The sequence below is a fragment of the Ictidomys tridecemlineatus genome, chromosome 9 (genome assembly GCF_052094955.1).
Source record: "Ictidomys tridecemlineatus isolate mIctTri1 chromosome 9, mIctTri1.hap1, whole genome shotgun sequence".
In the NCBI taxonomy this organism is placed as follows: Eukaryota; Metazoa; Chordata; class Mammalia; order Rodentia; family Sciuridae; genus Ictidomys; species Ictidomys tridecemlineatus.
In genome coordinates, this window is record NC_135485.1 from 90,885,356 (window position 1) to 90,898,763 (window position 13,408).

At 32.0% G+C, this 13,408-nt stretch overlaps 1 protein-coding gene across 26 annotated transcripts in view; it reads left to right on the forward strand.

Moving 5' to 3' along the window:
* Positions 1–13,408, forward strand: part of Camk2d (calcium/calmodulin dependent protein kinase II delta) — a 301,168-nt gene that overhangs the window by 244,554 nt on the left and 43,206 nt on the right. For 9 of the 26 annotated variants that reach the window (XM_078021728.1, XM_078021737.1, XM_078021739.1 and 6 more), the window contains exons 9-13: positions 2,955–3,049; positions 6,040–6,162; positions 6,902–6,985; positions 7,421–7,463; positions 10,719–10,756. In XM_078021728.1, the coding sequence (XP_077877854.1) occupies positions 2,955–3,049; positions 6,040–6,162; positions 6,902–6,985; positions 7,421–7,463; positions 10,719–10,756 (383 nt within the window). Of the gene's footprint in view, positions 1–2,954; positions 3,050–6,039; positions 6,163–6,901; positions 6,986–7,420; positions 7,464–10,718; positions 10,757–12,098; positions 12,132–13,408 lie in introns of all 26 variants that reach the window. The other 17 variants (XM_078021724.1, XM_078021735.1, XM_078021731.1 and 14 more) reach the window with 3 other exon arrangements.

Sequence of the window (13,408 nt, forward strand, 5' to 3'; positions counted from 1 at the left end):
AATATAGTAACAATGTCTACTATAAGGCACTGTACAAGGATTAAATGAAGTAATGCATTAAAACATATCTAACTACTCAGAAAAGGTTACCTGCAATGAACATATTAATATTGCATTATCATTATGCTACAATTCTCATAGTTAATCTGAAACTTCAAAAAACAGAACTACAAGAGAGCATAATTCTGGCCTAGGATTCTAGTCTAATAAGCAAGTAGATAGAAGCTTAGGGAACAGAGTTTTTTTGAAAGAGGCATTAACAATTTCACATCAGCCTATTCAATAGTGCCTTTGCTTTTTTTTTTTTTATTTTTTAGTCTTCTGTCCAAAAAAGTGATTTTTAATTCTAATGCTTATACTATTATTTTATTTATGATACATTTTGCATAGAAACTCATCATTCAAATAATTAAATTGTGGGTACCTTTGTATGCATTGGCTGTTCTTCTCAGGGCATGGGCCCTCTGTGAGCTTCCCCTTCCCAGGGAAATCTACATCAACTATCAACTGCAGTCAGTTTAGAAGAACGAGCTGCCTGAGTTCAGAATGCAGAAATGTCTCAGCTGTGAAGTCTGTTTAATAATTTTATAACAGCCTAACTCTTCTGATTATTAGGAAAATATCCAGATTCAACACAAACAATTGTCATTGAAAAACAGATTTTCTTCTTCACCCCTGAACTGTAGGTGAGACTAAAACTACCCAGGTTTAGCTTCTTTTCTACTCACACTTTGGGAATATAAACACAGACAGCCATCATCATCATCATGGTAGTCATTGTCATTTGATTATATCTATTACATCTGAAAATAAAAAGTATATGAAAATAAATATAAATGGATACATACTAAGTCTATAATGTAGTAAAGATGGAAAAATTAGTTTTAGGTTATGACGATGAGGTAGCAATATATCTTGATTTTCTTCACTGTGCTTTTTTAAAAGAAAAACAACTCCGCTCTAGTAAAGTAACTTTCAGTATTGATTGAAAAGCCTAAATACTTTTTTTAAAAAAATTTAAGAATATTGTATAAAATGTTTGACTCTGTGTTAGTCAACTTTTCATCACTATAAGAAAATGCCTGAGATAAGTTATAGAGAGAAGTTTTATTTTGCTCCAATTTCAGAGGTTTCAGACCAGGATCAATTGGTTCTGTTGCTTTTGGTCTGATGACATGGCAGTACATTATGGTGGGAACACAAGCAGAGCAAAACCACTTACCCCATGAACAGAGAGCAAAAGAGGAAGAAGATGGGGCAAGGTCTTACAATAGCCTTTAAGGGCATGCCCCCAATTACCTAAAGACACCCCATTATCCTTACCTCTCAAATATTCTACCACTTCCTAATAGCACCTCACTAGGGACCAAATTCTTAATACATGATACTTTGGGGGACATTCAAAATCCAAACTATAGCATTCTGTTAATGATTCATGTGACTTTGCTTTGAACTACACCTTCCTGAAATAGGCTGTAAAAGTCAAAGGCAATTCAACTATAGCTTCAAGCCATTTTAGCTGTAATAGTATTCTTTGTTTAATAAAGATATCCATACTGATAAATGGAGATGATGCTAGGTCTCCCTAGCAAAGACAAGGTATAGAAGCCATGAAGCCACCTCTCCTAAGGGAACAACAAAGTTCCAGGGTATCCAGGTAGAGAGTCGCCAGTCCTATTGTCCTCTTTCAGGTTTTCCAGGCTTACGGAAACAGCATACAGGAGAGGTCAGAGGAATGGCAGAACTTCCTCCAGGATAATGAGCTAGAGAAGAAACCAAAGACCTGAATGAAGCAGGTCAATAAAGTATTTGAAAAGTAGCAGGAGGAACATTTGATGATCAAGAGGACTACAGTGTCAAAACAGGAGACATCTAGACTGCAGATAGGTTTTTTTTTTAAAAAAAGAAAAAGCTATGAATATATAATTTTAACTTCAAAAGTTAAAAAGTTAAATCTTATATTGATTAAATTACTTTGTAAATATAGTTAGCCCACTGTATGCAGTTTCCACATCTGTGCATTCAACTAACCATGGATCAAAAATACTTGAAAAAAAAATTGCATCTGTACTGAGCATGCAGACTCTTTTTATTTTCCTTAGTTCCTAAATAGCATAATATAACACTTATGTACCTAGCTTTTGTATTATATTGGGTATTATTAGTAATATGGAGATGATTTAAAGTATATAGGAAGATCTGTCTAGTTAATATGCAAATAGTACACAATTTTGTATAAGGGACTTGTGCATTCATAGATTTTGGTATCCCTGTGTATGGTTCTAAAAAAAATCTCATTAAGAAACCAAAGGAAGTGACTTTATTACACATTTATGAAAAAACATATCAAATCATATTACAATTATTTATTTATTTAAATTTAATGTGCTATTTCATCCATCTCTTCCCTTTTACATATATATATATATATATATATATATATATTCCTCTGCAGCAATGCTCATCTGGATGTTTAATTGATAACTGTTTTTGAAGACAGAGATTACTGAAGAGAAAAGGGCTTTATCTTTTTTTGTTATCCTTACTCCTAGGGACACTGGCATTTAGAGCCTGAGTTTATTATCAGGACGCCATCACTCAAATGTCCTAAATACTAGCAAAATAAGTATGAGAAAATAAAAACACATTGTTTTCAGCCTACTCAGAATCTACATAGATAAGAATTTGAGGAAGCCAAAGAATGTGTCACCCAAAATAACAAGACTTTTTTTTTTTTTATCTTTAGACAAGGTGAGAGTTCTCCAGTATAGGGGGGTAGTGCACTTAGCCCCCATGTGGTGCTTCAGAATAGATCAGAATGTGTCTCAGAAGTTTTCCAACAGTGCAGTTCTCTCTGTTCTGATGGGTGCAGCTTAATATCATTGATGTATTGATGTATTTGATGTATTATTGTCTGTATGACTTATATTATGTCAATATGTTCATTTCCCTAGGTGTCATTCTCTATATCCTACTGGTGGGGTATCCACCTTTCTGGGATGAAGACCAACACAGACTCTACCAGCAGATCAAGGCTGGAGCTTATGATGTATGTAATAAGTATTCATGCCGCCTTAGAGGAGTGTTTGTTTTGGTTTATTGACTCAGAGTCATATTTTCTCATTGTTCATTTAACCATAATTCTCAGCGGTTTCCCTCATTGTCTTTTCCCTTAGGAAAGGGAAGATAAAGAGAAAGAACTGTAGCAAATGTACATATTTGGTATTTCCTTTTAATTCACTATCTCCTAAAATGTAAAGAAGTTTGAAGTCTCTGAAGAAAGACTTGTCAAAATGTTCAGATTTTAGTGCATAAGAATTAAAAAAGAAAATGCCTGCTACAGAACTGATTACTACCTTTTTAGTTGGATTTTAACCCCAAATGCCTATCACATGGTTTTAAATTGTGTATCAGTAATACTTTGCAATGATTCATGTACCAAATAGAATATCATTTTACTATATCATTTTTTGGTCTGGTTTACCTTAATGAGTTTATATGTAAGCTTTTATTTGAACAATGGGTTTCATAATTGAAAAAAATACTGGATAATCACAGTATCATGATTCTAATACATTTAATTTATAATTAAAATGATTGAAAGTATATACACACATATTCATGAATTAGGTTTAGTATCTAAAGAGGAAGGATTTGTTTATCTACTTTCTGTTGATAACTTAGCTTTGAATTCCCTGATATAATTTCCTCTCTTGAAAAATGTAGTCATGTGTTACTTAATGATGGAGACAGTGTCTGAGAAATGCATTGTTATATGATTTCATCATTGTACAAACATCAGGGTATATTTGCACAAACCTAGATAGTGTAGATCAGTCACTTGGTGTGGCCTCTTGATGCAACAGATGGAGTAAATATGTGATCTGTGATGCCATTACACATGTGATGCTGGAGTAACATGGTGTGCTATTTTATAGTCAATTGTTTTTTCAGAAACGAAAGAAGTATACTCTATAAACAACAATAAATACATGGTAAGGTAAATACATAAGCATATCCAGTAATGTAGTTGTTTATTATCAAGTATTATGGACTGTACACAATTGTATGTATTATACTTGTGTGACTGGCAGCACAGTAGATATAATTACACTTGTGTCACCACAAACCCATGAGTAAAGCATTGTGCCATGACATTGTGATAGCTATAACATTGTTAGACAATGGAAAATTTTAGCTCCATTATAACTTATGATACCACTGTCACATATTTGTTCCATTATTAACCAACACATCCCAATACCAAGCAGTATTGGGTCCATGTTATATGCACAAGTTAAAAGTTCAGTGTGGAAGTGATATGAAAATTTTTATTATATTTTGTCCAGTCTCAACCTGTTCAATGTATTTCTGGGAAAATGTTCTATTTACATGGTTATCAGTGTATCAGCTATCAAAAATTTAAAATGTCTATTCTTTTTATTTTGAAGCCTTCCTTTCTAGACAGACTAATAATTGGACCAAATCATCATTGCATGCTACAGCTAGCACAATCACTGTCTTTACAGACTAGAACTAGTCCCCTCAGATGCACTGCTTGGTGAACACAGAGGAGTGCCTTTGTGGAAACTAGAAACATGAGGAAAGGACCCACCTTTCTTTAGGCAGAACTGACCCCTCATTTGCGGTCAGGAAACCTGCCAACATTGAGACACAGCTAGGAGTGTTTTCCCAACAGTTCCTAAGAGCAAGTTTATATAACTGCTCAAGATAAGCTTATGGAATTTAAAAATTACATTGTTAAACTGGCAAAAATTGTAGGTAATAACAAAGCAATCACATTTCTCTCATCTTTCATTTGGCTATTGGATCACAAACTGCTAATTCTATAACTACTGAAAGTGTAAATTCCAAGACACAGTGATGATGGTTTTTTTCACAATTGTCTATAAAAGCTAAATGTCTATAAATAGAAATTATCTATAAAATCTAACATGCCTGTAATACCAATGACCTGGGAGGCTGAGGCAGAAGGATCACAAGTTCAAGGCTGGTTTCAGCAACTTAGCAAGATCCTCAGAAACTTAGGAAGAACTTGTCTCAAAATTTAAAAATTAAATAAAATTTAAAAATAAATAAAAAATTAAAGGGCTTTGGATGTAGCTCATGAGTGCCTCTGGATTCAATCCACAGTACCAAAAAAGAAAAAAGAAAAAAAGAGAGAGAAAATTCATGAACTATAAAAATTTAGCGACAGATGTGCTGAAAATTTTTCTTAACCCATAAAGGATATTGTATCTGTTAATTAAGCTAATTATATGAAAATAAAATTAAATGATTGCCAATAAAAATTTAGTGTAAAGAAAATTTGGATCCTTAGCTTTATTATATAGTTATTAACATAATGATGGAATACTAATGGAAGTTATTGAGAGTTGGGTACTGTCATGCACTTGGGTGAAATGTATAGTTAGATTAAACTTCTTGAGATGTTTACCTGAAATCCTGATGATGCTTTCGTAGTCTCAGATTTTTTTTCACCATAGCACTTCAAGCAGCCATGATTTTTGGGTCAGTGTTGGCCCAGGAATTGAAGCTGTTTTATTATCTTTGCTCTTACTGTTTGTGAGACGTGAAAGTATATAATATCTCATATTGAGCTGTGGAATGTAGGATAGCATGATGACATTAGCACATGTGACAACTTCACATTTTTTACTTACTTTTGCAAATAATTATGAGAAAGATTGCATACAATTTAATTTTCAAATAAAACAAAGATATTTTGAGACGAATAGAAAATTCTTAGGTTGTTTTACTAAATTTTACAATGTATTCACTATGTGTAATATGCAATTTAGTATATGTGTATGTCCCTTATCTATTCAGCATATATAGGTTTATATATGGAGTATATCTAGATCAGTTCATCTATTTTGGATATAATTTAACTTATACAAAAAAGTAAATTTATAAAGAAATTTACTACTTATGAAATTGTTAATATATTTATCTCTTCCTCATTTGACTGAATGCATCTGTTTTTTTAAAACTCTTGATAAATTTATGTCTTTGAAGTTTCCATCACCAGAATGGGACACAGTGACTCCTGAAGCCAAAGACCTCATCAATAAAATGCTTACCATCAACCCTGCCAAACGCATCACAGCCTCAGAAGCACTGAAACATCCATGGATCTGTGTAAGTAACAATTCTCCAAAAACCTTAGGAGAATGAAAAAATGAAACTCTCCTTTAATATATTTTTCATGAATTTTAAAATAATTTTGCAGAAAAAAATGAAAGAATGAACGGACTTAAAATAAATTTTATAATTGTAACAAATCTGCTTTGCACAGATTGTCTAAGTAAATATTGTCTATAGTAACACAAGGAACAGACCATTTGCCATAATAGTTATCAACAAGACTGATGAATACAGGTTGAGAAGATAATCAAGAGTTAATGCATCCCAGAAAAAGAAAATAGAGTTCAATTATTTATCATTAGCAGCTTTAGAAACAAATCTGAGATTTGAAAACTAAGAGTGGGTTTTAGTAACATTAAAACATGGCCATAATGGTTTGAATGCACTTTAGAAATACAAAGAAAAAAAATAACACAGAAGTACTAAGAAAAAAACAGTGGAAAACTTGGGCTACTCTAAAAGCTTAAGTAAATTTCTACAATGAGTATCAAACATTAGGGCAATAAATATGGTACCAAGTAAAGGAAAAGCAGTCCAATAGAAATGTGACTGAAGATTTACTGAATTTAAGATAATGTGGGAAACCAGTGATATTCATTTATAAACATATAAACTTTGGCAATTGAAATTAATCATGAGTGCACTATTAATAAAGATTTAATGAAGTTGAAGATACTATTATGCTTAGTATGTTTTAAATATCCTCAATGAAGTTATTTTTCTCCTCTTTCAGCAACGTTCCACTGTGGCTTCCATGATGCACAGACAGGAGACTGTGGACTGCTTGAAGAAATTCAATGCTAGACGAAAACTAAAGGTATGAAATTTCATGTTTTTGCGAGACTGGAAAATGAACTATTGTAGGGGGGAAATAACTTTTAGCAAAAACTTTTACATGTAGATCTCAATACTCATATTGTTATGTTTCTAGGTTGTGGGAAAATGGAATATGCACCATAATCAGGCAAAAAGAAAAGCTAGGATCAGTGTGGTGCCACATATAGTAGTTTCTACCTTCAGGGGAAAACAGCAGTGTGATTCATAATCCATCTGGCCCACACATTACGGTGATCCCAGCATCACAAAAGGCACAGGTCTAGGACTCTTCTGGAAACAAACAAACAAACAAAAAAAAAACAACAAAAAATTTTCCTAACTGAAAATGAGAACAGGAGAAGATTTGTTGCCCTAGACTATTTATTAGGTTAAAGATTTACAACTTGATTTTTTTTTTTTCTTATTTCTCTGACAGGGTGCCATTTTGACAACTATGTTGGCTACGAGAAATTTTTCAGGTACATGCGTTCAAAACTGTTCTCCCTATTGTCTGCTGTCCTCTGTAGTGGTCCTTTTTTAAAAAAAAAATTCAAAATCTAATTATTAGAAAAATTCTATTGTTTGGGTATGGCAAATGTGTGGCATAGATTCCTTCCACACCTGTGACTGCCATTGGTACTCCTCCAAGGTATTGTCTGCTGCAGAAACTCTTGGGACTGCAAGCCCTCACAGGAGAACCCAGAGAATTCTAGGCAATAGTCAGTGCTGCTATGGACTAGACACCCTTCTCTCAAATAGTGGAGTTCACACAAATATTGGAGATATGTACTTCCTCATTTTGTAGTTTTCCATATCAACCCTAGAATGTATTAATTGTTATTTCATAAAATAATAACTATGAATAAGTTTTTTGTCTCATTCTTATAGGAAATTCCATTAAGCAATATTTCTAAAAGAAGACCATTATTTTGAAACTAATTTCTCTTAGGCCTAAGTTCTTTCCAAAGTACAGTAGTATATTGGAATGCAATAAAACTAATTACAACTGCCCAAGGTATCTAACTCCAGAACTTAAAGAGAACCAGCCACACCGACATATCGTAGGATAACAAATTCTCCTCTGAATGGTAAAAATAAGTGTGTTGAGCAGAGTCTAAAAGAAGCCAAAGAGATGAATTGTTATTAAATGACTCCAAAAGGGAGAGAAAAGAATAAATTATTTTCAGAAATTTCAGAGTTTCCTTCTCGAATAGATTGTCCAAAAGCTCCAGGTTTCTAAAATTTATATTTTGAATAATCAGTCTTATATATGGGGAGATATAGAAGCAGCAATGAAGCTACAATGGATAAGCTTACAATTTTGACATTTAGACTTAGAATAATTATCAAAACTTACTGCCAAAATATTACCACCTTAGTTTTTATAATAATGATATACAGCATCAATCTATCCAGCTATTTCAGTTCTTTATTTTGCTGAGCCTGGATGTGATAGTGACATCAGGTGAACCCATTGTATTATTATCAACTATTCTTCAATGATTTCCACAGCTATATTAGTTAAATGGTGACTTCTGCATGTTTGCCATCTGGTTAGAGGTAATATAATACATAGGCTGTTAACCAACAGCAGTAATAATAGTACAGTCAGCAGTGCTATGAACTGAGGGACTCTGTTGGTCATTTGTATGTATGTTGTTTGATGTAATAAAATCTTGTTGCTATTTTTGTCAAGTTACTTGTTTTGTAAACAATTGAATAATGTGGTTGACATTTATATGAGTGAGTTCAATGCCATCTCATTATTAGGTAATATATACTATATTAAAATAAATTAATATTTACTGTGGCCCAATAATTCATGAATCATTGAAAGGTAGGATGGCTTATATCATATATATATTGTTAATAGCAAACTAACTTTAAAAATATCTCCAGAATTAAATTATGTATTTCGTGAAAATGTTAAACACACTCAGTCATCAATTGGGCCTTTATTTAAGAATGTTTGTACCCATTTATATAAACTTTTTGTTTAACTCATATTTTCCTTTCCATCATCCTGTAAGCTAAAAATTCATGACTAATATATGGATTTTATATCATTTCTGAATGTCTTAGCATGAAAAGTAAATCTTTTTTATCCATCACTTCAAAATCAACAGAATAACATTAGACTCAGTTACATCTTATACTTGATATTGCATTTTAGTTTGGAGTATGTTATTCATTCTATTTCATTGCCAAACATGCTCTTTAAATAATCTGTCCATGAGTATATGGTTATAAAGTTGTTTTTATTTTTTCTTTTCTCCCTGTATGTGGAATGTATTTCTTGTGAGGTAAGGTGATTAGTAACCAAAAGGAACTTCTCTGCATCTCCTAGGCCAAATCGCTGCTTACCCTGGATCATTGTCTTCTTTTTGCTTGCTATTGCAATTCCAGTTATTCTGAGTTTGCTTTCTAACCTATTAACTGCCACAGGATTTACTTAATATTATTGCTTTTTAGCTCCAAGCAAACAGTATTATTGCTAAGGCAACAATTTCTTTACAACCTCAAGTGATAATAAATTAACAGCCTTGTTGCTAAAGACTAAATAAAATTAATACTTTTCTATCTTTTAAATATATTTAAAATTATAACAAAGTCATCATCAATATAACGTCCCAAATACAAGAAATATCAGGAAATGAAGTTTATTTAACTAAGTACTTTCAATTCAGTTGCCAAATTCTATTTTGATGTACTTAAATATTTATTACATATAATTAACATAAAATCGAAGTACACACTTTGTTCTACATATTCATGAATGTTCTACATTTGATGTACTAATTGTCATTGACAGTTATGTTATCTGTTTACTCTGTGTGTACCCATTCATAAATATATTTTTGAAAGGATGACTCTTCTACCTTTTAATATACTCAAAAAGTCCTATAACAAAAAGAATGACAAAGGCTTCCCCCCAGGAAAAATGAGAAATGAATTTTATAGAAGACATTATGCTTTAGGATTTTTCTGATTTAGTTAAAGATTTTATTTTCTTTTATACCTTATCTCAAATTGTATGGTTTTAAATTTTTAATTTTACTAAAGGCTTTTGTTTAGTAAGTCTTTATATTTTAATTCTGAAGTATAAAAGAATATATAATGCCATTTTTTAAAGATCATGTGCTAAGCTTTTAAAAAATTTGCTCTAGGTCAATAATATGCCATTTTGTTATAAATGCAGTCATTAATATTTTTTACAAAAGCTAAAATTCTCTGATTTCAAAAAATATAAAGATGTTATTTCGCCAGAGCAAATTTTTACAAATGAGTTTTCAACCTCTAGAAAGAGGAGCTTCAATGGCAGAACTGACATGGCCACCATACTTGTGGTGTGAATGAACATATAATACAATCTGTCAGCTGATGTCTCAAGATTGAAACTAACTTTCTGGATTACAAAAGGATAGTCCAGTTAAAGTTCCAGTATCCTTTTCGCAACCAACTACTGTCCAATAGCACAACTGGCAAAGTTTCAATTTCTTTCAATGAACTACATAAGAACTTAGTTCTAAATTTGTTGTGGCAAAACCAGAAAAGTGATACTGTATTTCAATGTCCTGTAAGCTCGCGCTCATCAGTGTGACCTTGATAACTTGGCATATGTTGGCCATAACTCAGCAAAGGTGGTAGAAGGAAACAATAACCTGCCTGTCTTGTTACCTAGCTGAGGGTTTTGATGGACAATTCACTAAACTGATTTTGCTCTCACTTTGCAGCAGCCAAGAGTTTGTTGAAGAAACCAGATGGAGTAAAGGTAAGTTAAATGGGTTATCTTCAACCATTTTTGACTTTCAGGTGCTGGATAATTTTAAATATAAGCTCCAAGTCATTGCAATTTTTGTTTTTTATTGTTCTTGATAATAAGATGCAAAATGAAATATTAAAAAAATTAATAAACAAAGACAACTAATACATATACTATGATGTGTATTTTTTATTTGTTTATATATTAAATAATCACCAAAAAAGTAGTATTCATCTATAGAGTTACCATAGAAACTGAATGTCTAAATCCTCTCTGATTTACTACAGTCCCAAATACCATGGTGACCTGAAAATCTGTGAAAATTAAATACTTTTACAAATAATTATGATGTATGCTAAAGATTGTTGAAGTGTATAACCTAAAATAAACAGTAGGTCTGGAAAATGCAACGTCAAATGACCACATTTCTCTACTCGAGTGGTTTTTCTAAGGTCTTAATTGTTTCTGTGTTTTTATCATAAGGTTTAGAGACATATTCAAGATTCATATACTGAACAAATATTAGAAAAATCTTTCAAGGAAGATAACAACAGGATATTTTGACTTCTCGGATTTCTAATCAAAATGATGCAACTTATTTTCTACTGATTGTATTTTGTTTTAGGGAGTTTTCTTTTGATGGAATGTAATTTTATATTTGCATAATAATGTTTGTTATCTTTCCATAGTATGATCTAAATGTTTCATTTTTTTAATCCTTCTCTCTCTCTTTCAATGGCAGATTCATACATTCCTCATCAATGCTTCAACATTGTTGGGAATTAATTAATATTCTCATATTTGAACTTGACTCAAAGTCAGGTGGTCAGTTCACATTGAAAATAGAAAGTAGAAATCATTTGTCAGTTCTTCTGTTCATACCCAGTCATTTCTTCACCACCTGTCTGTGTGCACTTTGAGAATTTCCTGAGTCATGCACTTGTGATTCTCATTAGGATGGCATTTCCGATCACCAGTTGCTTCTCTCAACTTATAATTGTATCTTCCTTTTACTTATTTTATTCAGTCTAGATTTTGGCAAAGACTGTTGATTTCTGCTTTTTCCCTGATGTTACATTGGTAGAAATATGGTATTTTAAAATAATCAAATGTCTTCTTTTGAATTTTTCTGTAGCACTCAGTGATGGAGAATTCACAGTTCCTATTAAGATGTTTATTTCCACTATTATCCTTTTATATAGAAAGAAACATTTTCAGAACTTTTTTTTTCTTCTAGCCAACTTATAGCTCCTCTTTGAAAACTAAATTATTCTGTACTACCTGCTTTGGCACTTTAAATTCAACGGGTCATACTTTTTTCTTTTCCTTTCTCTTTGACTGGTCAATTCAGAAAAGGAAGTCGAGTTCGAGTGTTCAGATGATGGTGAGGATCTCTATCTGCCAGATTTCTCCTGTGAAAATTCACACTTAGGAATAAAACAGTCCTATTTAATATAAGTTAGTGTAAGTGGAGGAAGTATAGAATCATCACGGGTCAGTGTTAATCAACTGTCAAAACATGGTACCCACTTTCACATTATATTGTTTTTTCCTCTGAAGTTAATATTTTAAATAGGTAAGAAGTTAAATCCTCATCCATATGCTGTTAATGAATTTGACCTTATGCAAGGACAAAGTCATTTTCTCTTTGAAAATAAAAGGACTATGACATAATTAATGAATGTTTACTGACAACTAAAGAAATGCTATGGAGTTATCTTTCAAATGAAGATCATGGTTGCTAAAATAAGAATTATTCTTTCTATAATACATTCGCTGTTCAGTTTATAAATAATGTGAAAGTGATCTTACAGTGTATCCATCGTAACTAAGCACCTTTAAAAGAAATATGCATTAATCTCAACATTTAATAAATTCAATGTCTGAGAAATAGGAATATATTACCCATGCTTCATAAGGGTAATTCAGTGCATCATTTAAATATTTGATTCAGTTCAGTTTTTTTTTTAAAGAAAAATATTCTGCTTCCATACCTAAACATAGATGCATTCACTTTTATGTTTAAAAGACAGTTAACAAAAGACACTTGTATCTTTTAAAAGACAGTAACTTAACACAGCTACATTTCTCTTGTATGTTTAAACGATAGTTGTGCTTGAACCCGTACTTGCTATTTGACTCTTTGAAAGGAGGTTCTTCTAGTGTTTTACTTAGAAATTTACTATTTTCAAATTAACTAATTTTACTAACACTTTCAGCATATTCCTACAATAAAAAATTCATTAAGCTAATCTTTTCATTAACAAAATGTTTCCAACTGCACATTTAAATATGATTGAAAGTGGTAGTTGAGACTTATATCAATGTACCTCATGTTTGCCATGCCTGGTGATACAGGATGGTTTATCCACACAGAACAACCCTCATTTGGGAGAGATGATGGTGTATGTGTGCTATGTATCAATAGGTGAATGTGTATGGGGGGATGGTAGGCATGTTTGCACTTATACAGATAAACTCATGTGCATAAGTATGCATGTGGGACATTTTCACTAAAATAAAGCATTTCAAAGCAAGCAATTACATCCTGGGGTGGGAAGAGAATCTCAATCTTATCTCAAAACAGAAATAAAAATATCTCAGAATATTTCTCTTTTATTTGCATCCCCTGATACAAACTAAATACAGAATGTTAAATAC